General features: G+C 39.3%; 1 protein-coding gene across 1 annotated transcript; it reads left to right on the forward strand.

Annotated features, from left to right (window-relative positions):
* The first annotated feature begins 4,538 nt into the window (after positions 1-4,538).
* Positions 4,539-23,669, forward strand: LOC109449946 (cytochrome P450 1A1). Its single transcript, XM_074330567.1, is given in 8 exon segments — positions 4,539-4,846; positions 4,848-5,370; positions 6,519-6,645; positions 10,593-10,682; positions 10,767-10,808; positions 10,811-10,886; positions 19,636-19,722; positions 21,328-23,669. Coding segments are annotated over 8 exon segments (1,632 nt in total). The 5' UTR covers positions 4,539-4,550; the 3' UTR covers positions 21,719-23,669.
* Positions 23,670-24,459: the final 790 nt, after the last annotated feature.

The following is a 24,459-nucleotide window of genomic DNA, read 5'->3' on the forward strand; positions in this document are numbered from 1 at the left end:
GCACTTGCCCAAATAATTTTATATGGCTGCATAGTGTCTATACATTAATCCAATATGGGGTTAGTTATATTAGAGAAGGTGATACTTCATGGAAAACAAAAAAAAACATTAGGAATAATTTTTTTTCAGTAGCTAAGTATGACATGATTAAATGCCGATTTGCATAACTTCTGCCAGTGAGTCAAAAAAATCCCTATGGTTTGTAGGCCTTTGTCAGATTTTAACTTTGAGAGTTTAGATATTCAGAACTCCAAGATATTTTGTGAATATGACACTGTAGCTCAGGGCCTGAAGTTTCATCCTTAAGGGGATATATTAGACTTAGACTTCACTTTGCTTTCTTCCCTATGTGAGAACGTTCTGGCTACCAATTATTGTTTTTGGACATTCTCCATAAAAGCCGAACTTGAAATCGCAAATAATTATGAGGCCAAAAACTCCAAAGGTTTCTTTAGAAAACTTTATTACGTAATAAGTTGCAGACACCTTGACAAGAAGATGTCCCCAAACCACATATCATTTACCTAGTAACAGGTAATACAACTAGCCTTTAGGTAGAAAAAGTGCTTTGATGCAGGTAGAATATATTCTCAAACCAAAGCTAGATCAGGTTTAGAGGTTAACTGTTCTAGTTGTGGAAATGAAATCTGTCTTGTTTGTAAAGACTCCCAATGAATCTACCAAATGCACCTGAGAAAGGGAACTTGTTTCCTGGACTCTTTTATTTCATCCATCTCCCCCTGCCCCATTCCTTGCCTAGAGTGCCCTGCGCATTTTCCTGGTTTCCTGAAACTCGTCACATAGCAATGCCTCTGTACCATCCTCTTTTCCCCCTCTGCTCCTTGCTACATATCTTTTGATCTACTTCTGCTTGTCGCCAACAATTTAAAAATGATTAGTCTTTCCATCCTCTCTCCTACCCTGCTCTTTTCCAAGATCAATTTCCATCCTATCTTCTTTTTCAGAACCTCTTGCTCCAGGTGTGTCCCTCTCCCTCTATTCACACTAGAATTTCCCAGCTTCCTAAGCCCAATTCTAGCTGCAGAGGCCTCTGTGTCCCTCCCTTCAGCTGTCAAATCCCTAACCCAGTTCCAGACTCCTCCCCCTATGGGTCCAGGCTCCACCCCTCCCTGTCTTTTCCCAGAATGTTCTCGCCCAGCATTTCTTGGGAGCCTGCTGCTGCTGCTGTGACGGGACTATTCTGTTTCCTAGAATACCTCTAGCTTTCCCCAAAACCTTCTCTGTCCTAAGAGCCTTCCACCAGATTTCTCATACTGACCGGCAAGATTTCTGAGCACAGGTGAGTCTTGCAAGCTTCCTTGTAATTTGGCTAAATTGATTTGTTGATCTCATAGCGGGTTGTTTCTACCCCCAAAGGTCCTCAACTTGGAATACCTCTTTGTCATCTTGAGAAGCTTTTTAAAATGCACCCAACCCTGGAGGTTTGGATTTAATTGGTCTGTGTAGGATGTGGACATTGGAATGGTTTAACAGCTTCTAAGGGAGGTCTAATGTGTATGTCCAGGTTTGAGAATAGATATAAAATCCTTCAACCTACATAGGCTCTTCTTACATGGGTCTTCTCTAAAGGGGTTAGAGTTCCCCTTGAATTTTGACCATGTAGCAGCCCACCCTGAAGGAGTCTTACACCCTCTGCCCTCAGCTCTAGTTCACCACCAAAACAACAGGAACAGAATGTTCACTCAGAGCTTTCCAAGAAAGTTGCTAGGAAATTTGGCGGTACGTCTGGTTCTGGTAAGCTGCCAAAGACAATTTAATAAAAGAAGCTAGAAGGGCTCAGGTTGAAAAAAAATCCAGGGTGATCATACAGTTACTTATATTTGATGCTGAAATGTTAACTGCTCTGGCAAAATAAGATGCCTAGGCAATTAACCCTCTACATCAGGGGGGTCCAAACTTTTTTCAACGTTTTTTACCAAGGGCCATATGCGGTAAAATACACAAACAGCCGAGCCACTCACTCGAGGTGAAGTACGTATTGCCTCACCTGGTTTATTTAAGTAAACTAAATATATTTTTGGAATTTACTGTGGGCCAATTAACAATGGATCATGGGCCGCAGTTGGCCCGCGGGCCGCAGTTTGGACAGCCCTGCTCTACATCATACTTGGCTTCTGCTGTTTTCCCATCTAGCTTTGATTACTGAAGACTATAGCTGGCCTACAAAGTCTTTAGTCTGAAGTGTCATTGTACAGATGAGGAAACTGAGGCCAAGGGAGGAGATGTGATTTAACAGAAGTTCCACAGTTAAATAGGGGAGGAGGGAGGTGGGAAACCTGGTCACCCTTATGAGAGTGCGAAGTTCTTCCAAATACACCCACTTCTCATCTATTTAGTGGTCTGCTTTGGAAATGCCACTGATTAATTATCAGAGTGCAAACTGGCGGTTAGGTGAATGCCCAAGAGAGATTGAATTTTATTAAAAAGCAAGTGCTGCAGGTAAGTAATTGGTGATTCGTTATTAAGCTAAAAAAACATGGGAAATAAGTAGGGGAAATAACTTTATCTCTCTATCTATCATCCTCTGTAACAGGATGATACAGAGGTGAGTTTTGAAAGACAGTGTCGATTTTGTGTTTAGTTCTGGATCTGGCATATGGTAAGTATGCAATAAATGGTCATAGTTATTATCAATCAGAGAAGTTTTGCAAAATCAGCATGATGCAAAGCAGATACACCATGAAGTCCCCACTGTTTCCTTTCTGAACAGAGAGAAAATGAAGTTTTGCAAATTGTGGCTATTGCATTGATTAGGGACTCAGTTTTTCTTTTTAATTTAAATGCAGTCATGTTCTTTCTTTCCATAAAAAGAAGGGGATCTCTCACTTTTAACTCCACAGTTCATTCCTTAGTAACCAGTGCCAACCAAGTTGGTATAGTTAGCCACATTTTATCTGTGATCTTGGAAAAGTGAAACAATCAGGTAAGGAAGGTGACAAGGGTTTGCGTGCATATTCATTTAAAAAATCTAGAAGAAATCAAGTATTGATCTACTCAAAAATCAAAGAGAACTAGACACTTACACTGACTAATGAATATATTGCCCACAAATGTTATTTGTCTCAATCAGTAATTTGAGAAATGTGAACAGTTTAATTGTGTTTTCTTTTAAGGGAGAAAAAGTTTTGTATTCCCTCTATTGTTACCGTGAAAATGCAATAGCTGGCAAAAATATTCTGCATGTGTAGGAAACTTTTGGGGGAGGGGTGTTTAGGGCATTCTTTGTTGCAAGTAATAGAAACCAATTCTAGCAAGTTTAGCAAGAAAGAATTCAATCCAAGGACAAGCTATCCTGAGTCTAAAAGCAGTGAATGCAAGGTCATAAGGCTTCTCCCTGTCGTTTATTTTATTTTTTCTATTTCATTTATTTTTGAGATCTGCTTTCACAATTTCTCAGGTCTTCCTGGTGGGTTGAAAGGTCCGCAAATCATATCTTCAGAGTTAGATTTTATGAATGTAGCTGTCCAAAGAAAGGACAGCCTGTCACAGTCCCAGTTCTATCTTCCTCAGGAAGGCTCCTCTTGGGTCAGTGGCCCATCCTTGAATTGATCACCTGTGACTACGTGGTCAGGTTACAGAGCAGAAGGACACCTTCAGAAAGTCATCCTTCCAAGCAGGCTAGCAAGTCCAAGGACAGGCTCGGCAGACCTCCAATTAGATAACCACTAACTGGCTTGTAACTCACCAGGTATTTTTAAATAATGATTTAACTTGATCCTCAAACAATGACAGAACACTCGGTACTCAATTCTTTATATAGCATTTTCCACTTTGGAATCTTATTTCTGTTTCTCTAGTCTCCTCATTAGTCTGTGAAATTCTGTTTTGCATTTCCAATGCCTGACATTGGCGGCGAGGGTGGGGTGTCAATAAGTACCCTGTTTCCCCGAAAATAAAACCTAGCCGGACAATCAGCTTTAATATGTCTTTTGGACAAAAAATCAATATAAGACCCGGTATTATATTATGTTAGATAAGGCCCGGTCTTGTATTATAATAAAATAAGACTGGGTCTTATATTAATTTTTGCTCCAAAAGAAGCATTAGAGCTGATTATCCGGCTAGGTCTTATTTTGGGGGAAACACGGTATTTGTTGAAAAAAAATGTATGACTAATTCTGTCAGGTAGAATACTTAGATGAGAAAACTGGGATACACTTAGATTAAATGACAAGATGAAGATCCCCTCAGCCAATAAGTATGAAATCAGCTTCTATAGCCTCAGTCCCTTTCCCAACCACAAGACTGCTTTTTACTTCAAGTTGTCTATCATGTGAATGTTAGACAGGAAAGGATTTGGTCTAGTGGTTAGAATTGTAAAGAGAATAGAATTGGGGTACAGATGCAATGCGTTTACAAGAATTTGATTTTGCCCTTTGGGTGCGTCAGGTAAGAACAGCTGTCTACTATCTACAGAGAGTCTGTACTTTTCTTCTAAATGTTTAAAGGTAGAAAGACTATTTAGGCTATTCTTAGAATGACAAAATTAAGGTTTACATTTTTCTATTGTAGGTACTTTACTCCTGAAAATGACATTCTACATGGCAGTCACCCCTGGAGAGGTGACCACTTCTCTCATAATTTTGGTGATAGTTTTTGTTTTTGTGAGAGCACTCAAAAGCAAGGGGAGAAAACATGTGTCTCTCCCTGGCCCATGGTCTTTCCCCATCACAGTAAATCTTCTTCAGCTCGGAAATCAATCTTACCTTACCTTCATGGAGATGAGGAAGAAATATGGAGATGTCTTCCTCATCAAACTTGGCATGGTGCCTGTTGTGGTGGTGAATGGGATGGAAATGGTGAAGCAAGTACTGCTCAAGGATGGAGCATTTTGCAGGCAGACCTAACATGCATGCGTTTTCTTTCCTGGCAGAAGGAAAGAGTTTTTCATTTTCAGTCAATTATGGAGAGAGTTGGAAGATGCATAAGAAAATTGCCTCTAATGCTTTACGAACTTTTACTAAAGCAAAAGCAAAATCCTCCACCTGCTCGTGCTTACTGGAGGAACATGTCCTGGAGGAAGTTTCTGAGCTAATAAAAGTCTTTACAGACTTGACTTCCAAGAACGGCAGCTTTGAGCCCAGAAGTGCTGTCACATGTGCAGTGGCCAATGTTTCCTGTACCCTTTGCTTTGGCAAGAGATATGACCACAGTGACGAGGAGTTTCTTAAGATAGTTAAAACAAACGATGACTTACTCAAGGCAACCAATGTAGCTAATCCTGCTGACTTCATCCCATGTTTCCGCCACCTTCCCCTGAAGATTATAAATGCTCCTCGGGTGTTTTATCAGGCCCTGAATCAGTTTATTGCACTACATGTACAAGATCATCTTATTACATATGATAAGGTAAGGATTTAAATTCATGCCAGGACAAGGGATTTGGTGAGAAGCAAAAGATAACGGTGAGATGCAATGAGTACCCAGGACGTTGTGTGGATTCTTCCGTGATTCTTTTCACTATAATTTTGCCATAAAGACCCTTTCCCACACTATTAGTAAACTGTGAGTTCCAGTCAGTGAACTTATAGGCAGGGCAGTACTGCTTAGTTCTCATGTAGGGGCCCTAAGAATTCTGAATGCAATCTCAGAAATGTCCCCAGTGTGGATAAGACCCCTACTTGAATTATGAATCTGTAATTGGCTGATAAATGATGACCGACATGTAGGTGACTTCCCTGAAGAAATGAACCAATGATTTGTTCTCTCCCATTTTATATCTGAAACTGCAAAGTATCAGCATATTTTTCTTAAGAAAATGTTTTGAATAATTATAAAGAATATTCAATAGGAAGCTTCTAATATACCCTTTTCCTACTTCAGTTCCTTTACTATACAGAAATGAACTTTGAGATCATAACACCTGTAGAATATATGTACCAGAAAGAATTGTAGCTCTTGAGGGTTGATTTGCTGAGATGATGACATCAGGAAAAATCAATAAATAAAACATGAAAAGGTGGATAATTGAGCAAATGAAGAGGTATAAGGAGTTAAGTCCCCTCCAATGGAAAACAAAAAAGGCAATAAACAATCTGTTTCATGGTACCAATTGTGAATTCTAGATCAGACACAGTAAGTGAAAGAACTTGTAAAATTTTCTTCTTACTTCCTAACCTACTCCAGCCTCATCTCCTTCTGCATGGGGATTATAGTAAAATCCTTAAAATAGGTTTAGAAACCTCTTATTATAGTCATTGTCCAACAATTTCACTGTAATAAGTTAATATCTAATTTTTTAAGTGCGCTTCCAAACATATGTATTTTTTTTTTTTATTAATGGAAAGAAACGTTAAGGAGAAAATTCAGTAACCTGGTTTTTCATTCTACACTCTTTAAGATTGAGCATTACCATTGACAAGCAAAATTGGTTGCAAGGTTTAAAATTATCTATATTGTTTATATTCCCAAGCAAATTGAGTTTGTTTCATGTTACACGCTGCAGGAGATTAATATGTGATGTGAAATGTAGGTCAGGATCAATAATCAGTACTAAGCTTTGTCTCCTCAGGATCATTACTGATGCTCTGATTCACACATGCCATAGTAAACATGCAGCTACCAAAACAGCCACCTTAAATGACGATGAAATCATAAGCACTGTGAATGACCTCTTTGCAGCAGGTATGTGAGAGTATTTGTCAATGCATGAGGCAAATAAAGATTAACTACAATTTTTGTTTTCTACTGTTTACGCTTTGGGGTATTTCCTTCTTTTAATATCGGTCAGTTAGTGCAATTGACCTCACTCTGTATAAACAATTTGACACTCTGCCTTCTTCCCATGTCATTCAGAAAACTTTATTTTCATCCCAGGAGTAGAGAATTGAGTTAATCAGGGTTCCCAGTTCATGACTAACATCGTTATTCATGCAGTGCCTGGCCTTGTTGCTTACTTCTTATCCCTGCATCCCACACCCAGGCCCTTTCCCAACCCACTGACATTTATTTTTAATTTATTTAAAGTATTTTTGTTTTGTTTTGTTTTGTTTTATGTATTCTTATAAAACAGGCATTATCTCATCATGTATTACCATGTATTCTATATCATCATGATTTTTAATTTATGTAAATACCATTGTTATTTACATCTCAATCTACTTCTAACTTTTTCTCTGAAGCCTTGTATTTTTAAGATTCAATCATGTTTGCCAGGTGTATTTCTAATATGCTGCTTCAGTCGGTTGCATAATACTCCCTGGATGCATCCCCCACATTTACCCATCTGCTATCTCTGGGGTGGACACCAAGTCGTTGTCCTTCAATCTTGTTGTGGAGGGTGCAGCTCAGCTCCAACTCCAGTTGCCGTTTTCAATCTTAGTTGCAGGGGGCGCAGCCCACCATCCCATGTGGGTATTGAACTGACTACCTTGTTGTTGAGAGCTCGTGCTCTAACCAACTGAGACATCTGGCAGCTCAGCGGCAGCTGTTGCCTTCAACCTAGTTGTGGAGGGCGGAGCTCACTGGCCCATGTGGGAAACGAACCAGCAACCCTGTTCAGAGCTCGCTCTTTAACCAACTGAGCCATCTGGCCATCCCTATGAGGATATTTTTTTAAAAGCCTGAACACCACTGAGTATTGAAGACTGGGTGTGCACGTGTGATTAACATGTCAGGTGGACTTTTTTTCATCTTGATTTGATGAGATAATATATTTCAGAAATATGTAATACTGTCAAGATACTGAAAAATCAGCAAATATAAAATTATGGCAAATTAAAAATATGACTAGGATATAGATTTGCACCACCAGATGTACATAACACAGTTAAAAATCGTTTGGAATAATGTATGCAAAACAAAGAGCATTCTGTATAATGCACTTATTCATTCAACAAACATCTGATAGAATTTGTATTTTGAATTCAAACAAGAGTAATAAAGAAAATTAATAAAACTTCCATACATGTCTGTTACCTCTCTAGTGATATAGAAAATAGAATATTTTATTAGAAGAAAACAATGAACTCCACATATTTTAGTGGATAAAATTTGCAAACACACTGTTTCATCAGATCTACCATATTATTAACATTTATATTTCCGTATTTGACTTTTCAAATTGATCACAGAGATAATTTGATTTTTCCTTTGGATATGGTCAGGCTCTCCCAAAATCATTTATTATGAACTCAATTTTAAGCCTTGACATAAAAGCAAAATTTATGAAAATCAAAATATGAATCCTGTTATTTATCTAGATAGTCCCATATTTTGGATATAATGTCTATGGCTCCACAGTGTCCAAAATCAGTGTTTTCCATGCAGTATTCACAGCTTGCTCTTTTCTCTTTTGCTGGAGAATAGGGTCAATATATTCTGAGTAGAAGCCTAAATTTTCACACGATATTGTATTCTACTATGGTCAGCAGTTTCATTCGGACAACTTACTTTTAGGGTAATTCTTGCAGTATAAAGTCAATATAGAAATTTTGTGACTTTGGAACTGTAGAAGCCACTGGCTTATTATAAGAGATTGACCTGTTCAAAAGATACGAAAATTAGATCTTGAGAAGAGATGTTTGGAAAGGAGTTTCCTCTGCTCTACAGGTATACCTGGGTGTATTCCTTGGGCATGTTATGTTATGTTATTCCTCGGGCAAGTTGTTTAGAGAACAAACAGATGGCTAAGTTCCAATGCTCTGGAGTCACAGACTTAAATTCGGTACTAGCTTTGTCTCTTGTGTGGTCCTTGTAAAATATTTAACCATCTCTTTGCTCCAAGTTTCTCATCTCTAAAGTGAGACTAACTGCAGCCCCAATCTCAATGACAATGCAATCAAGTGATCAGTGTTAGCTCTTCTCATCATTGTTGATGCCATCATCATGAAAACCTTGGAAAAAAGATACATTGATTTAAAAACTCATCGTTGCTACCAGATTTTTATAAGCTTTAGTAGAAAACACCAATAACATTATTAATTTTGGCATTTGGTCATAGAGGTTAATTTACAATTACAACACCTTATAAAAGCTTTTTAATGTGGCATTTCGGAGTGGTAGGTCTTTAAGAACCGATCACATTCTTTGATGTAGTGTTAAAGTTACCCTTGTGAAGAAGATAACTGTGACATAGAGTTTCTTGCTTTTATTTTCAATAATGAAAAACAGTTAGCCAATGTATAATCTCAAAAGTTCAGATACCCTGTTCAAAGGATGAATTTTAAATCATAGCAACTACACTAAAAATTAGTATTTTTAAAAAAATTGAATATATTCAATCTTCTATTATGTGCTCATACAAACTTATGACTTTTGGATCTAGATACGTCCAAGTTTAAGTCCAGACTCTGGCTTCTGCTGATTTGAGTCACTTTGAACAACGCCCATTCATTACGTTCTTGAGACACAGTTTTCTCTTCAGTAAAATGAGCATAATTACATACACCACATGTAATATAGGTATAGCTATATTAGGTCAGTGCAAAAGTAATAGCAGTTTTTGCAATTATTTTTAACCTTTTAAACCACAATTACTTTTGCACCAACCTAATAGATATATAGCCTGGAACAGAGTAAGCACTCTATAGCTACTTATGATTATAATTACTGTTACTACATAGATCATAGCCATCATTATTTTATAACAATTGTGTTTATTTTCTAGTGAAATATTTCCATTGTTTTCATTTGTCATGAATAACACCTATATATATATTTAATGTTTTATGTTTTTATTGTGGTTGCAAACACATAACATTAAATTTACTACCTTAAAATTTTTTAACTGTACAGTTCAGTACTATTATGTATATTCGCATTGTTGTACAATAGATCTTTAGTCCTTTTTCACCTTGCAAAACTGAATTCTATGCCCATTAAACACCAATATTCTCCCCCTTCCCCCCAAGTTCTTTGCAACTACCATTCTACTCTCTGTTGCTATGATTTTTGACTACTTTACATACCAGATATGAGTGGAATTATACAATATTTTTCCTTTTGTGACTGATTTGTTTCATTTAGCCTAATGTCCTCGAGGTTCATCCATGTTGTAGCAAGTGAAAGGATCTTCTTTATTAAGGCTGCATAATATTCCATTGCATGCATATACCACATGTTATTTATCCATTCATCCATCAGTGGACATGTGGATTGTTTCCACCTCTTAGCTATTGTGAATAATGCTTCAATGAACATGGTGTGTGAATAGCTCTTTGAGATCCTGCTTTTAATTATTTTGGATATGTTATACCCAGAAGTAGAATTTCTGGATCATATGATTATTCTTTTTAAAGGTTTTTGAGGAAACTCTATAATGTTTTCCATAGTGACTGCACTATTTTACCTTCCAACAAGTAGTGCATAAGGATTCCAATTTCTCTACATTCTCACCAACACTTACTGTTTCTGTTGTCTTGATAGTGACTATCCTAATGGGTGGGAGGTTAAGCCTATATTCTGAAGAAAACTTTAATGTATAGTAATTATTTTATTATGATTTTATTAATTTGTGGTTACATTTAGATTCTTTTCCCAGGATTCTTAGTATTCAAATATGAAGTAAATTGAGGATACCAATTTTGCTAATATTTTTTTCCATGACACTTTATCTTGTATTTATTTTTCAGGGATTGAAACTGTATCAACATGTCTATACTGGGCCTTTCTTTATTTGATACAGTATCCAGAAATTCAAGCCAAAATTCAAGAAGAAATTGGTAACATGCTTTCAGATGAAAAATATAATTCTTATAATTGTCATTTTTTAAAATAAATTAAAAAAAAAAACTTTCTTGTTTCAGATGGAAATATTGGGCTGAAATCACCCAGATTGGAAGACAGAAAATTTTACCCTACACAGAAGCTTTCATAAATGAAATATTCAGACATGCTTCCTTTCTTCCTTTTACTATTCCACATTGGTAAGCATATGATTCTCCTTTGACACAGCAACAAATGAGGAATATAAGCCATTAGAATACTTTCAGTCCTTTAATATCTATATTATGTTATTACTATTATTTTACTGTTCTTTTTAATCTTGTTTCATTTTATTTTGAAATCCTGTAATCAAATTTTTACATGGAGCAAAGGCACATTTTGTGAATATTTTTCATAACTAAACTATAATGCCATTTTATGTGTACTAATTAAGGGGAAAGAAGGATATGGAAACTCCAAACAATGGATCATACAATCCTAAGTGTCATACAAACTTACTTCCTGCTAAGAGTAGTCTTAGCCACCTGCTAATGTGGCATCACCTTCAGTAGCTTAGAATTTTGCTGGGCAATGGACTAAAGCAGTCAGTGTTACCACAAATAGATTAAATAGAGTATCCATTTGTAGATATTTGAGAGTTTACTGAACCTTATACCAGACTGTCCAGCTCACAGATGCATACCAGTATACATTAAGTGGATACACTTTATTAAATATGAATATAGACCACCAAAGTTCTGCTAGTTTGAACTGTTTCCATTCCACACAATTAAAATAAAAACTTAAATTCTCAGTGCTTTTTCTCTTCCATCTGTAAATAGTGAAAGAGTGGGAATGTCTCTCACCTGAAGAAGCTGACGTAATTATGGTTATGGCACAGCAGTATGGAGTGCCCTCAGCTGCAGTGTCCTAAAGGGCCAGACCATTAGCTGAGGAGAGTCAAGCAAGGCCAGACAGTGAACACCACAATTCCCTGTGTTTTGTCTCTGTACTTTGCTTTCCATATTCATACACAATGCTGTTTATTCACAGTGATCCATTTTCTGCAGATCCTCTTTCTGGATGAAGTAAATTTCATCTTTAACTTAGGTTTCAAAATCATGTCTTATTTTTAAAGAAGCAATTCTTCTGTCCCAGTGACTTTCATAAGGTGACTTTGGGTGCTTCATGAAAGAGTGTGACCTCTAAGCTTTACTAAGTAATTAGTAACGGTGAAGCTTTGCAAAGTTTACAGGTATCATTTGGATTAAATGATAGTGATCCATCTGTTTTGGGGCCCTGAAAACATAGCTGAGGACATATCTGACAGGAAAATGTGACTGAGGACACAGATGTTCATTATATTATTAAAAGTGAAGGAATACATTAATACAAAATAAAGAAGCAAATGCATTAACCAATGAGAGAAGTGTGATTGTGGGGACAGAGTCCCAGAGAGCAGTTTCTAGGCTCTTGGCCTCATGTGGAAAGGTGCTGGCACGGGTAGTAGATGGCCATCAGGTGTGACTAGTTGGCCATCAGCTGTTACCGGTTAGCCATGAGCCACTGATGTAACTGCCTTGGCTGCGCGGGGTTGGTTGGCAGAGAAGTGGAGGGCAGATTGCGCATCGTGTAGATCCTACTCCCTGTGTCTCGCCCAGCTGCCAGCAAGACTGGGGTACAGGAAGACTCCTTGTTGGGGAACTGGCGGATGTTTGCTCCCTGTGTCTCCAACCCAGCCACTAGTGAGAATATAGTGGTATTTCTCTCCTATCTCTGGCTCTGTGGATGTTCCTTTTTGGCCTCGCCATATCCTGCGTTCTTATGCGGGAAGCGGGAGCTGAGACCCTGCGTGACAGTGATATGAACCAAAAATTTTTGCACAACAAAAACAGTATCTTATATATGTTTTTTGGGATTCATCTATTTTTCTATACCTGGAAGTTTATTGTATTCCACTTAAAAAGATAGAGGATGGGGCGGCTGGATAGCTCTGTTGGTTAGAGCGTGGTGCTCATAACAACAAGGTTGCAGGTTCGATCCCCACATGGCCCACTGTGAGCTGTGCCCTCCACAACTAGATTGAAACAACTATTTGACTTGGAGTTGATGGGTCCTGGAAAAACACACTGGGTAAATGAAAGTTTAAAAAAATAATAAAATAAAATAAAAAGAGGATCAAAAAAGCAGAAAGTATGTTAGAATGAAATAAATTAAAACAAACTAAAGGGAATAATCATAGGTAAAAGGTGCAAAAAAATCGTTATTACATATAACGCACACACGCATACTATACAGGACCAAACAGTACTCTAACAAATATTTATTGCATATATGTTCCCTAAAAGTTATGTGGAAAGCCACTTTCATGCACAAAGTTTTGGGAATATATATGGAGAGAGAAAAATATACAATTAATACATTTATATATTGAATCCTCCAGTAGAATAAGTAGCCACTCACATTTTAATATTAGTGAAATCAAATTTTACATACCAGGTTTCCATAAAACAGGAGCCTATCCCTTTTTATGTAGAATAGAATTTGAACAGCTTTATCCACAGAGGGCCTGTGGACAGGAATGTATTGAGATAAACAATTGGCTATACACAGGAGAAGGTAATCCTTCTAAGAAACAGGTCCATTCCTTTTTTGGTCCTTCCCTTTGTTGTGAGAGCATCCAATGAATACAGTCCATATTATTTGCCAAAGTTCAGTACCAGCTACAAAATGAACACAGATCAGATAGAAATTCAAATATAACCTTTTCTAATGATGAGAGCTAGTTTGCACAATTTGGCTTAGAATTGCACCAAGTAGGGATGCTCACACTTCTCACTTGAATAGGTATACTTCTTCTCCACTCAGTCTCTGGCAAGGTTGGACAACAGCAGTCTGCCCTGAAAGTACAAAATCTGCTGCTCTGATGTGCATTCTCTATAGGTTGGCTAATCAGCAAAGAGGACCCAGAAGTGGCTATGCCAAATGTGTCCAGTAGCTCTCTCAAACCCATCCAATTGAAATGTCACTGCTGCTCCTGTGGGGAGAAGTGAGTGTGGGGGCTATCTAGGAAGTTAGGGAGTGCCATATGAAAATATAACATGATTTAATCTAATCCATGCATAATTACAGAGGTATAAAGGGAAACGGTATACAGTTTGCATAAAGAAGTCTGAGTATGGGACTAGAAACATAGATTATTTGTTCTAGAGACAACTTAAGAGATCATCCAACACAACTGACATCATTTTACAGCTAGGAAATGAAATCAGAGTAGGTATGAGATTTGCCCAACATCTCACTAGGAGCAGTGCGTGTCTAGAGTTCAGATTTCCTAGTTTCAATTCCATTGTTCCTTCTACTAACTATGAAAAGATGTTATATTTTGTTATTCGAATCTATTAGTAAAAGCCCAAAATACACTGGGCACACAGAAAGTGCTTTATAATTGCCTTAATAGCTTCCTGATGTAATTTGACATGTCTACTTATGGGCAATTTTGTCATGGAAAGATTGAGATAATTTTCTACTGAGATTTTAGCTCATTGCAATGCCTTAAATACATTAAGTGCTCAACATGTCTAACAAATACAAGAAAAGGAATAAATTACTAACGACAATAGGTAGAAGATGTGTCAATTAATGATAGAATGAAGATTTATGAAGATGTCATATTATTATAGTTTAAAATGACATGAATCAAAAGAGTCTGTGAGCTGTGGGAGGCAGCTTACGGGTGGGTTATGTGAACTGACAGGATGTGCCGTAATGCTGTGTTTTCCTTTCCCAGTACCACAGCAGACACTATGCTGAATGGCTGTTTCATTCCCAGGAAAACTTGCACCTTTATTAACATGTATCTAGTCAATCATGATGAGTAAGTCAGCAAAATTATTTCGTGGGGTTACATTTTGCTGAGTTCTTTGCTCTTTATTAATCAGGGAAACAGGTACATTCTCCTGAACCAAACCCTGGCTGTGTCCGGGAAGACAGGTGGTACCCTAAGAAGTCCAGGAAGTCTGGCTGTGCCCAGAAGCACTGGTGGTGCCCTGAGAAACCCTGGCTGTGCCCAGAGAGCCTGGCTGTGTCCAGGATATTGCATTCACCTCCAGGCTCCTCGCACAGGGCCCCTCCATGAAGATGCTTGTCGCAGAGATTGTGAGGCGAGAGCCTGTAGGGGTGGAGTGTCGGGGCAGAACCCCAGAAAGTAGTTTCCAGGCTCTCGGCCTCACATAGAAAGGTGTTGGCTCAGGTAGTAAATGGCCAACTGTGATTGCATGGCCATCAGCTGTGGCTAGTTGGCCGTCAGCTGTAACCAGTGAGCCATTGGCCACTAATATAACTGCTGTGGCTACGCTAGCAGAGAAGGAGAGAGAAAAGAAATGGGGGCTAGCAAGGAGATGGCAGCTGGGCTGGCAAGTGTGGATGGCGGTTTGCGGACAGTGTGTGGATCCAGCCCCCAGTGAGAGTATAGTGCCGCCAGAGAGAATATAGTGGTATGACTCCCCTACCTATGGCTCCGTGGGTGTTCCTTTTTGGCCTCACCATATCCTGCGTTCTTGTATGGGGAGCGGGAGCAGAGACCCCGCAGGCTGTCCCGCACGACAAATGGCGTAGCGAGCAGGGTATGGTGCCGGCCAAAGCTCTCCAAAGGACGGTGGAGCAGTTTGTGTATATGAACACTCAGTGTCAGGAAGACCAGGAGGAGCAGCTGCCGGAGAGCTGGACCCCCGTGGAGGGGTGGGAGAACGTGGACGGTTCTCCCACCAGCACAGGAAAAGCCATGCAGCTGCTGCAGAGATGGAGCCCCGTGGAGAGGTGGAAAGATGTGGACGGTTCCCCAACCAGTACAGGCCAGAGAAAGCAAAGGTCGTTGCAGCCCTGTGGGCCGGGAGGTTCCTGCTCAGGCAGCCCGGATGCAGGACTTATAGTCCCAGGAGGTAACGCTTGCTGAGTCCTCCATGGGAGACGAGGGTGAGGTCCAGGTCGTCCCTCACCCCCAGGACAGCCCTGGCGAATGACTATGGACTATGGGGAATTGCCTTCCATCCCTAATTTAATGGACCGCTTGACTGTTTGTTTGGGAACTGTTGTTAGTGGAACTGGGGGATATTTGCTTTTGTCTCTTGACTGGCCGCCATTGAGAATATGTAAGCACCTTGATTGTGAGTCGCTGTTGTTCCAGCAGGGTACCCTGAGAGGCACAGAGAGAGTGGCAGTGCCCTGAGAGCCCTGGCTGAGTCCAGGAAGTCTGGCTGAGCCCTGAAGATACCCTGGCTGTGCCCAGGAAGTCGGGCTGTTCCCAGAGAGAGTGGCAGTGTCCTGAGAGCCCTGGTTGTGTCCAGGAAGTGTGGCTGTGCCCACAGAGAGTGGCAGTGCCCTGAGAGCCCTGGCTGTGTCCAGGAAGTGTGGCTGAGCCCTGAAGATACCCTGGCTGTGCCCAGGAAGTCGGGCTGTATCCCAGAGAGAGTGGCAGTGCCCTGAGAGCCCTGGCTGAGTCCAGGAAGTCTGGCTGAGCCCTGAAGATACCCTGGCTGTGTCCAGGAAGTCGGGCTGTTCCCAGAGAGAGTGGCAGTGCCCTGAGAAATCCTAGCTGTGCCCGGGGAAACTAGTGGTACCCTAAGAAGTCCAGGAAGTCTGGCCGTGCCCAGAAGTACTAGTGGTGCCCTGAGAAACCCTGGCTGTGTCCGGGAAGACAGGTGGTACCCTAAGAAGTCCAGGAAGTCTGGCCATGCCCAGAAGCACTGGTGGTGCCCTGAGAAACCCTGGCTGTGCCCAGAGAGCCTGGCTGTGTCCAGGATATTGCATTCACCCCCAGGCTCCTCGCACAGGGCCCCTCGCGGAAGATGCTTGTCGCGTAGATTGTGAGGTGAGAGCCTGTAGGGGTGGAGTGTGGGGGCAGAGCCCCAGAAAGTAGTTTCCAGGCTCTCGGCCTCACATAGAAAGGTGTTGGCTCAGGTAGTAAATGGCCAACTGTGATTGCATGGCCATCAGCTGTGGCTAGTTGGCCGTCAGCTGTAACCAGTGAGCCATTGGCCACTAATATAACTGCTGTGGCTACGCTAGCAGAGAAGGAGAGAGAAGAGAATGGGGGTTAGCAAGAAGATGGCGGCTGGGCTGGCAAGCGTGGATGGCGGTTTGCGGACAGTGTGAATCCAGCCTCCATTGAGAGTATAGTGCCGCCAGAGAGAATATAGTGGTATGACTCCCCTACCTATGGCTCCGTGGGTGTTCCTTTTTGGCCTCACCATATCCTGCGTTCTTGTATGGGGAGCGGGAGCAGAGACCCCGCAGGCCGTCCCGCACGACACTCGGGTAGTAGATGGCCATCAGGTGTGACTAGTTGGCCATCAGCTGTTACCGGTTAGCCATGAGCCACTGATGTAACTGCCTTGGCTGCGCGGGGTTGGTTGGCAGAGAAGTGGAGGGCAGATTGCGCATCGTGTAGATCCTACTCCCTGTGTCTCGCCAGCTGCCAGCCAGACTGGGGTACAGGAAGACTCCTTGTTGGGGAACTGGCGGATGTTTGCTCCCTGTGTCTCCAACCCAGCCACTAGTGAGAATATAGTGGTATGACTCTCCTATCTCTGGCTCTGTGGGTGTTCCTTTTTGGCCTCGCCATATCCTGCGTTCTTATGCGGGAAGCGGGAGCTGAGACCCTGCGTGACAGTGGTATGAACCAAGAATTTTTGCACAACAAAAACAGTATCTTATATATGTTGTTTGGGATTCATCTATTTTTCTATACCTGGAAGTTTATTGTATTCCACTTAAAAAGATAGAGGATGGGGCGGCTGGATAGCTCTGTTGGTTAGAGCGTGGTGCTCATAACAACAAGGTTGCAGGTTTGATCCCCACATCGGCCACTGTGAGCTGTGGCCTCCACAACTAGATTGAAACAACTACTTGACTTGGAGCTGATGGACACACTGGGTAAATGAAAGTTTAAAAAATAATAAAATAAAATAAAAAGAGGATCAAAAAAGCAGAAAGTATGTTAGAATGAAATAAATTAAAACAAACTAAAGGGAATAATCATAGGTAAAAGGTGCAAAAAAATTGTTATTACATATAACGCACACACGCATACTATACGGGACCAAGCAGTACTCTAACAAATATTTATTGCATATATGTTCCCTAAAAGTTATGTAGAAAGCCACTTTCATACACAAAGTTTTGGGAATATATATGGAGAGAAAAATCTACAATTAATACATTTATATATTGAATCCTCCAGTAGAATAAGTAGCCACTCCCATTTTAATATTAGTGAAATCAAATTTTACATACCAGGTTTCCATAAAACAGGAGCCTGTCCCTTTTTATGTAGAATAGAATTTGAACAGCTTTATCCACAGAGGGCCTGTGGACAGGAATGTATTGAGATAGGCAAGTGGCTGTACACAGGAGAAGGTAATCCTTCTAAGAAACAGGTCCATTCCTTTTTTGGTCCTTCCCTTTGTTGTGAGAGCTCCAATGAATACAGTCCATATTATTTGCCAAAGTTCAGTACCAGCTACAAAATGAACACAGATCAGATAGAAATTCAAATATAACCTTTTCTAATGATGAGAGCTAGTTTGCACAATTTGGCTTAGAATTGCACCAAGTAGGGATGCTCACACTTCTCACTTGAATAGGTATACTTCTTCTCCACTCAGTCTCTGGCAAGGTTGGACAACAGCAGTCTCCCCTGAAAGTACAAAATCTGCTGCTCTGATGTGCATTCTCTACAGGTTGGCTAATCAGCAAAGAGAACCCAGAAGTGGCTACGCCAAATGTGTCCAGTAGCTTTCTCAAACCCATCCAATTGAAATGTCACTGCTGCTCCTGTGGGGAGAAGTGAGTGTGGGGGCTATCTAGGAAGTTAGGGAGTGCCATATGAAAATATAACATGATTTAATCTAATCCATGCTGTAGGGAGCCGGAGCATTAAGGGTTAAGAAAATGTAACTTCAAGCAGAGTTTGGGAGGATCGCTAAGGGGAACTCCGATAAGCATAAAGAACAAACAGACACCTGCTACCCTGGGAATGGGAAAATATCTAAAGGTCTAAGAATAGTCAAGGCCAAACTTTTAGAAAACATAACTAATCTGTACTTGCTGCCTCAGCCGCTTTATGTAACCTTCTTGTTTCTGTGTGTATAAAAGAAAGCTGAAAAATAAAGTAGGGGCTGCAGTCTAATTAGAACTGTTCGCCCTCCCGATCCCATCTTTGTCTCTTGTCTGTTTTTTCCTCAATCCTCACTCCCCACTTCAGGAACCGTTCGTCTCGTCGGCAGGCTCCGACACCATGCATAATTACAGAGGTATAAAGGGAAACAGTATACAGTTTGCATAAAGAAGTCTGAGTATGGGACTAGAAAAATAGATTATTTGTTCTAGAGACAACTTAAGAGATCATCCAACACAACTGACATCATTTTACAGCTAGGAAATGAAATCAGAGTAGGTATGAGATTTGCCCAACATCTTACTAGGAGCAGTGCGTGTCTAGAGTTCAGATTTCCTAGTTCCAATTCCATTGTTCCTTCTACTAACTATGAAAAGATGTTATATTTTGTTATTCGAATCTATTAGTAAAAGCCCAAAACACACTGGGCACACAGAAAGTGCTTTATAATTGCCTTAATAGCTTCCTGATGTAATTTGACATGTCTACTTATGGGCAATTTTGTCATGGAAAGATTGAGATAATTTTCTACTGAGATTTTAGCTCATTGCAATGCCTTAAATACATTAAGTGCTCAACATGTCTAACAAATACAAGAAAAGGAATAAATTACTAACTTGACAATAGGTAGAAGATGTGTCAATTAATGATAGAATGAAGATTTATGAAGATGTCATATTATTATAGTTTAAAATGACATGAATAAAAAGAGTCTGTGAACTGTGGGAGGCAGCTTACGGGTGGGTTATGTGAACTGGCAGGATGTGCCGTAATGCTGTGTTTTCCTTTCCCAGTACCACAGCAGACACTACGCTGAATGGCTGTTTCATTCCCAGGAAAACTTGCACCTTTATTAACATGTATCAAGTCAATCATGATGAGTAAGTCACCGAAATTATTTCGTGGGGTTACATTTTGCTGAGTTCTTTGCTCTTTATTAATCAGGGAAACAGGTACATTCTCCTGAACCAAACTTCATTCTTTCTGTTTTTCTTTAAATAAGTTGGGAAGAAGTTCAGGTTTTTCTTCCTCATTGATTGTGGGAAGGATGATCTCTTAATACAAATTCATTGAGGGCAAATCCAATTTCAGAAGTGGGCTCCGTGGGGGAGGTGTGAGCCAAGGACTTCATGGTCTGTGTGGATATGGCCAGCGGATGTTTGAAATGCAGCCTGATTTCTCCACCAGAATGCAAGCCACCAAGCAGGGATTTTCTTTAAAGAAATACTGTTGGTGTGGGGACATTTGTTTAAGCTAAGTGAGTATGTGAATCGAGACTTGATATTATGGGGAAAATGTGCCTATTTCGTCTAAAACAGAGGTCACAAACTTAAGCACCTACTGAGCAGTGGGGAAATATTAAAAATGAGAGAACTGCTCTTGTTGAAGCAGTTGGGCGAGGTCATCTGCTGTGTCTTACTCAGCTCAGTAAACTGAGGAAAAACAGGACATTGTCCCAATGTTGTCAGTTCTTTCAGTTATACAACAGAACTCAAAAACGCACATTTTCATGTGGAATCTTTTGATGTTTAAATATTGGCAACAATGAACTGTTTTTAAAAGATTATGAGAGCAAAACAAAATTTATTGGAGGACTGAGTATGACTCATAGATAGGTCAGGTCTGTGACCTCTGCTGCAGAAAGACAAACAATTTTTTCCTAGGATGAGAGTGACATCTCTACACAAAAAGGTCCAGTTCTTTGTAAAGTCAAGTGGGCCCCTGCTATATGGCTTAGGGTGTATTAGGAAACGCTAGCATTTTTTTGTTTAGTTGTCATAGACCAGTTAGATATGGTGCCTGAAACAAAAGGTGGAGGGAGAAGAGAGAACCAGCGGCACAGTAATTGGGAACTGTGGGCAGCCCCTCTGTCAGAGCTACTTTCTGGTGACCTGGCAGCTTTGTGATGATGTATTTCCTAAACACATTGGTAGGCCTTTTCCCAAATGTATTTCCTAAACACATTGGTTAGGCCTTTTCCTAAACACATTGGTATTCAAGTAACAGGTGTGGTTCACAGTCTTGTTCCCTCTAATTTTGCTCAAAGCAAAGGAGATTAAATATTTAGTACTTTTTCTTTATACTGCAACTTTGGAAAATTCTTATAAGAATTTTGTCGAACTCTTCATTTAAAAAATCATTAAAAATTGAAATAAATGTTCAGGTATTTTAATCAGAAGTCATTTTGGTGCAAACTAAGTACAATTGTACTAAATCTTTATGGTAGCTAAAATTGTCAGTAAATTAAAGTAAAGAATGATGCATACATCAATTTATACCAATTATACCTCTATATTTATATATATGTATGTGTGCATATATGTATGGATATGTACACATACATATTATATAACATTTCTAAAGGATATTCCAAAATTGAGCAAAACATTTCATGCTAAACAAAATTATTGTGGAGAAGTTGGCAAGCATGGCAAAATGATAAAATGATTTATTTTTAAAATGTAACTTTTGTTTATTTTATACAGAACTATTTGGGATGATCCCACTTTATTTAGACCTGAAAGATTTCTAAATGAAAACAAGGAACTGAATAAAAGTCTTGTTGAGAAAGTTATGATATTTGGAATGGGAATCCGGAGGTGTCTCGGAGAAGAGGTTGCACGGAATGAGATATTTATTTTCATTACCACAGTTCTGCAACAGCTCGAGCTGAAAAAATACCCTGGAGCCGAGCTCGACATGACGCCTACCCAAGGGTTAGTCATGAAGCCCAAACCATACCAGCTCCAAGCAGAGACCCGCTCCCCAAGTAGTTCATGTTATTAGATTCTCAGACTGGTGTTGGGTTTCTCATTAAGTCAGAAAAATTACATAATTCAAATTCATTTAACAAACAATTTAAAGGTTGTACCCTAAGCTGTGCTATTAGTTCAATTCTTTGTCTATCATCCTAATGTAGGAAGTGTTTTTTAAAGTGTATGGTATAAGAAGGGAAGGGAGTTGGGGGAGGATGGAGAGGGCAAAGGTGGTCAAATATAGGGTGACAGAAGGAGACTAGATTTTGGGTTGAGCATACAGTGCAGTACACAGACGATGTATTATAGAATTGCACACTTGTTTAATGTTATTCATCAACATCACCCCAATAAGCTTAATTGTAAAAAGTGTAAAAAGTGTACGGTATAGCCTCGCTTCTAATTTAAGAGATCTTCTCCCACGAGGATATTTTAAGATGCTAATAAAGTGTGATGTAATTCAGGGGTTTTAAACCCATGTCTCATGCAGTGGTGTCCCAAGTGTTACTGTGTCATTGAGAGCATGAAAGGAAAGAAAAAGTGAGTGGTGGATTGAACAAGCAGGCAAGGGGGCTCTGTTTACCTTCCTTTACACCAGCTTCAAATAGACAGGTACACTTATATTGGTTTTAAATATAACGTTCAGAATAAGAACAAGGTTCTGATGTTAATATTTTTTTTTCCCCCCCAGTGGCCTAGGAAATAGGTGTCAAGAGGTCTGGAGAAGAGGGCTAGGGTGGGCTAGAACAGCAGAAAACATTTCACAGGAGTAATAGATGAGCTGCACTAGATTTTGAGAGGTAGAGAAAAGGACATGAGGGGGAATTTCTTCAAAAATCCATTTTTATATTGGCTCTTCTGTTTTCTGTATTCAGGATTTCACTTCAGGATGAATTGGTGTTTCTAGGATGCTACCAATTTCTTTTGACACTTACTAAATATACATGTGTATTGTTTGCTAAGGTTGCCATAATAAAATACCACAGTCTGGGTGGCTTCAACAACACAAATTTATTTTCTTATAGCTGTAGAGACTAGGAGTCCAAGGTCAAGGTGTCGGGAGGGTTGGTTTCTTCCAAAGCCTCTCTCCTTTTGTAGCTGGCCAACTTCTCATGTGTCCTCACATGTCCTTTTCTCTGTATGCCTACATCACTGTGTCTCTGCTTTTTCTTATAAGGACACCAATCATATTATATTAGAGCCTCATGCTACTGCCTCATTTTAACTTATCTCTTTGAAGACCTTATCTTCAAATACAATTTCATTCTCATGTACTGAGAGTTGTTACTTCAACATATGAATTTTGGGTGGGGAGGGGGAACACAATGCAGCACATAACCACGTGTTATAAGAAATAAAAGATACCAATTATTTAAAAATATTTTTCAGTGTGGTATCCAGAATTAAGTATGTGCTTCTTTAATTAATTTGTTAATGAGCTAAGGCATATAAGGAACATAAAACGGACAGTGAAAAACCATGTATTTCAGATTGAAGCTTTAAGGGGAACTGCATTATAAAGGACTTGAAATCCAAGCTGGAAAATAAGAGGACACCTGGGGTCTAATTTAAATGGGAGAGCAGGATGGAGGTTGATCTAAATAATGACCATCCTGACCAGGATGTAGCAATGGAAGCAGAGAAGTTAAACAATTCAGAGACTGTGAGGATTAAAGCCAGGACTTAGTTCTTTTCAAATATAAATCAATTCAGAATTATCCTTGGGACCAAACAAATTGGATTGCTTGTTCTTTTTTGTGAAAGCTTTTGAAATTATTTATAGTATCCCCATGACAGTGTGTCAAATGGAAACTATTTTTGCATATTTTCCATAAGAAATTGTCAAACCTTCTGTATATTCAACAATAAAGGGGATGACTAGAGCACTGTAAGAATCTTGGTATCTGTTTGTCTGGTATTTTTTTTTAAAGAACTGTATTTTTCTAACCTCTTTTTTTTTTTTTTTTAGCAGTAAGCAAATATGATTCTATACCTTTGTTTTAATTCCTTGTAAAATGCTAATTTTCACTTTTACTGTGATCCTGAGGTATAATTAAATGGTGTACTACTGGGCTTTTTGTATAATTCATAAGTTTACATTTTATTAATTTTTAGAAACATGGATAAAAATGAAACAGGGAAAAGAAAGTATAAAAGCAAAGTAGGAATAACTTTGTCATTTAACATATAAATATGAGTTATTTTTAATTACATGTATTTGTTTATCCTGAAGTAATAATTTATTTTATGAATTGTAATCAGAAGCAACAGAGTGTACCAAAATATTATATCAAAATAACTTAACATAAATACTTTAAATTATCATCTGGAAACTACCCACAGAATTCATTAAGACTATAGAGCAGTTGATGATATATGGATATATATACATCAGTGGTAATCCAAGATAAGTGAAGTCTTTCAAGTCACTATATATGAAGTAAAAAGTACAGTTATAGGAATTAGATATCTTGCTACATACCAGTACATATGTATACTTATACCTCCGTGCTCTCCTTGTATTAATAGCTACAGCCCCTTGGGGCTCTTGGTAGCATCATGAAGGTGTAGCCTAGAAAGATCCACTGCATGATGCAAGTGGGATGGAATGTATCTGATCCCAAGTGCTCTTCAAAGAAAAAACTTGCACCCAAATTTATAATGGTATTTATATATTCCCATATTTCAATTATTTTATTCCCAGTTAAACCTATAATTCAGATGTGATATCACCGTGACAAGATAAGAAATCAGAACCATTTTTGAGAGGCCAAAAGGACTTTGGGGATTTTACTATCTACATAATTATTAACTAGGCTATAAAATTTACAGATGCTTCCAGGCCTCCAGATGGGTGGATAC

This window comes from Rhinolophus sinicus, linkage group LG04, assembly GCF_036562045.2.
Source record: "Rhinolophus sinicus isolate RSC01 linkage group LG04, ASM3656204v1, whole genome shotgun sequence".
In the NCBI taxonomy this organism is placed as follows: Eukaryota; Metazoa; Chordata; class Mammalia; order Chiroptera; family Rhinolophidae; genus Rhinolophus; species Rhinolophus sinicus.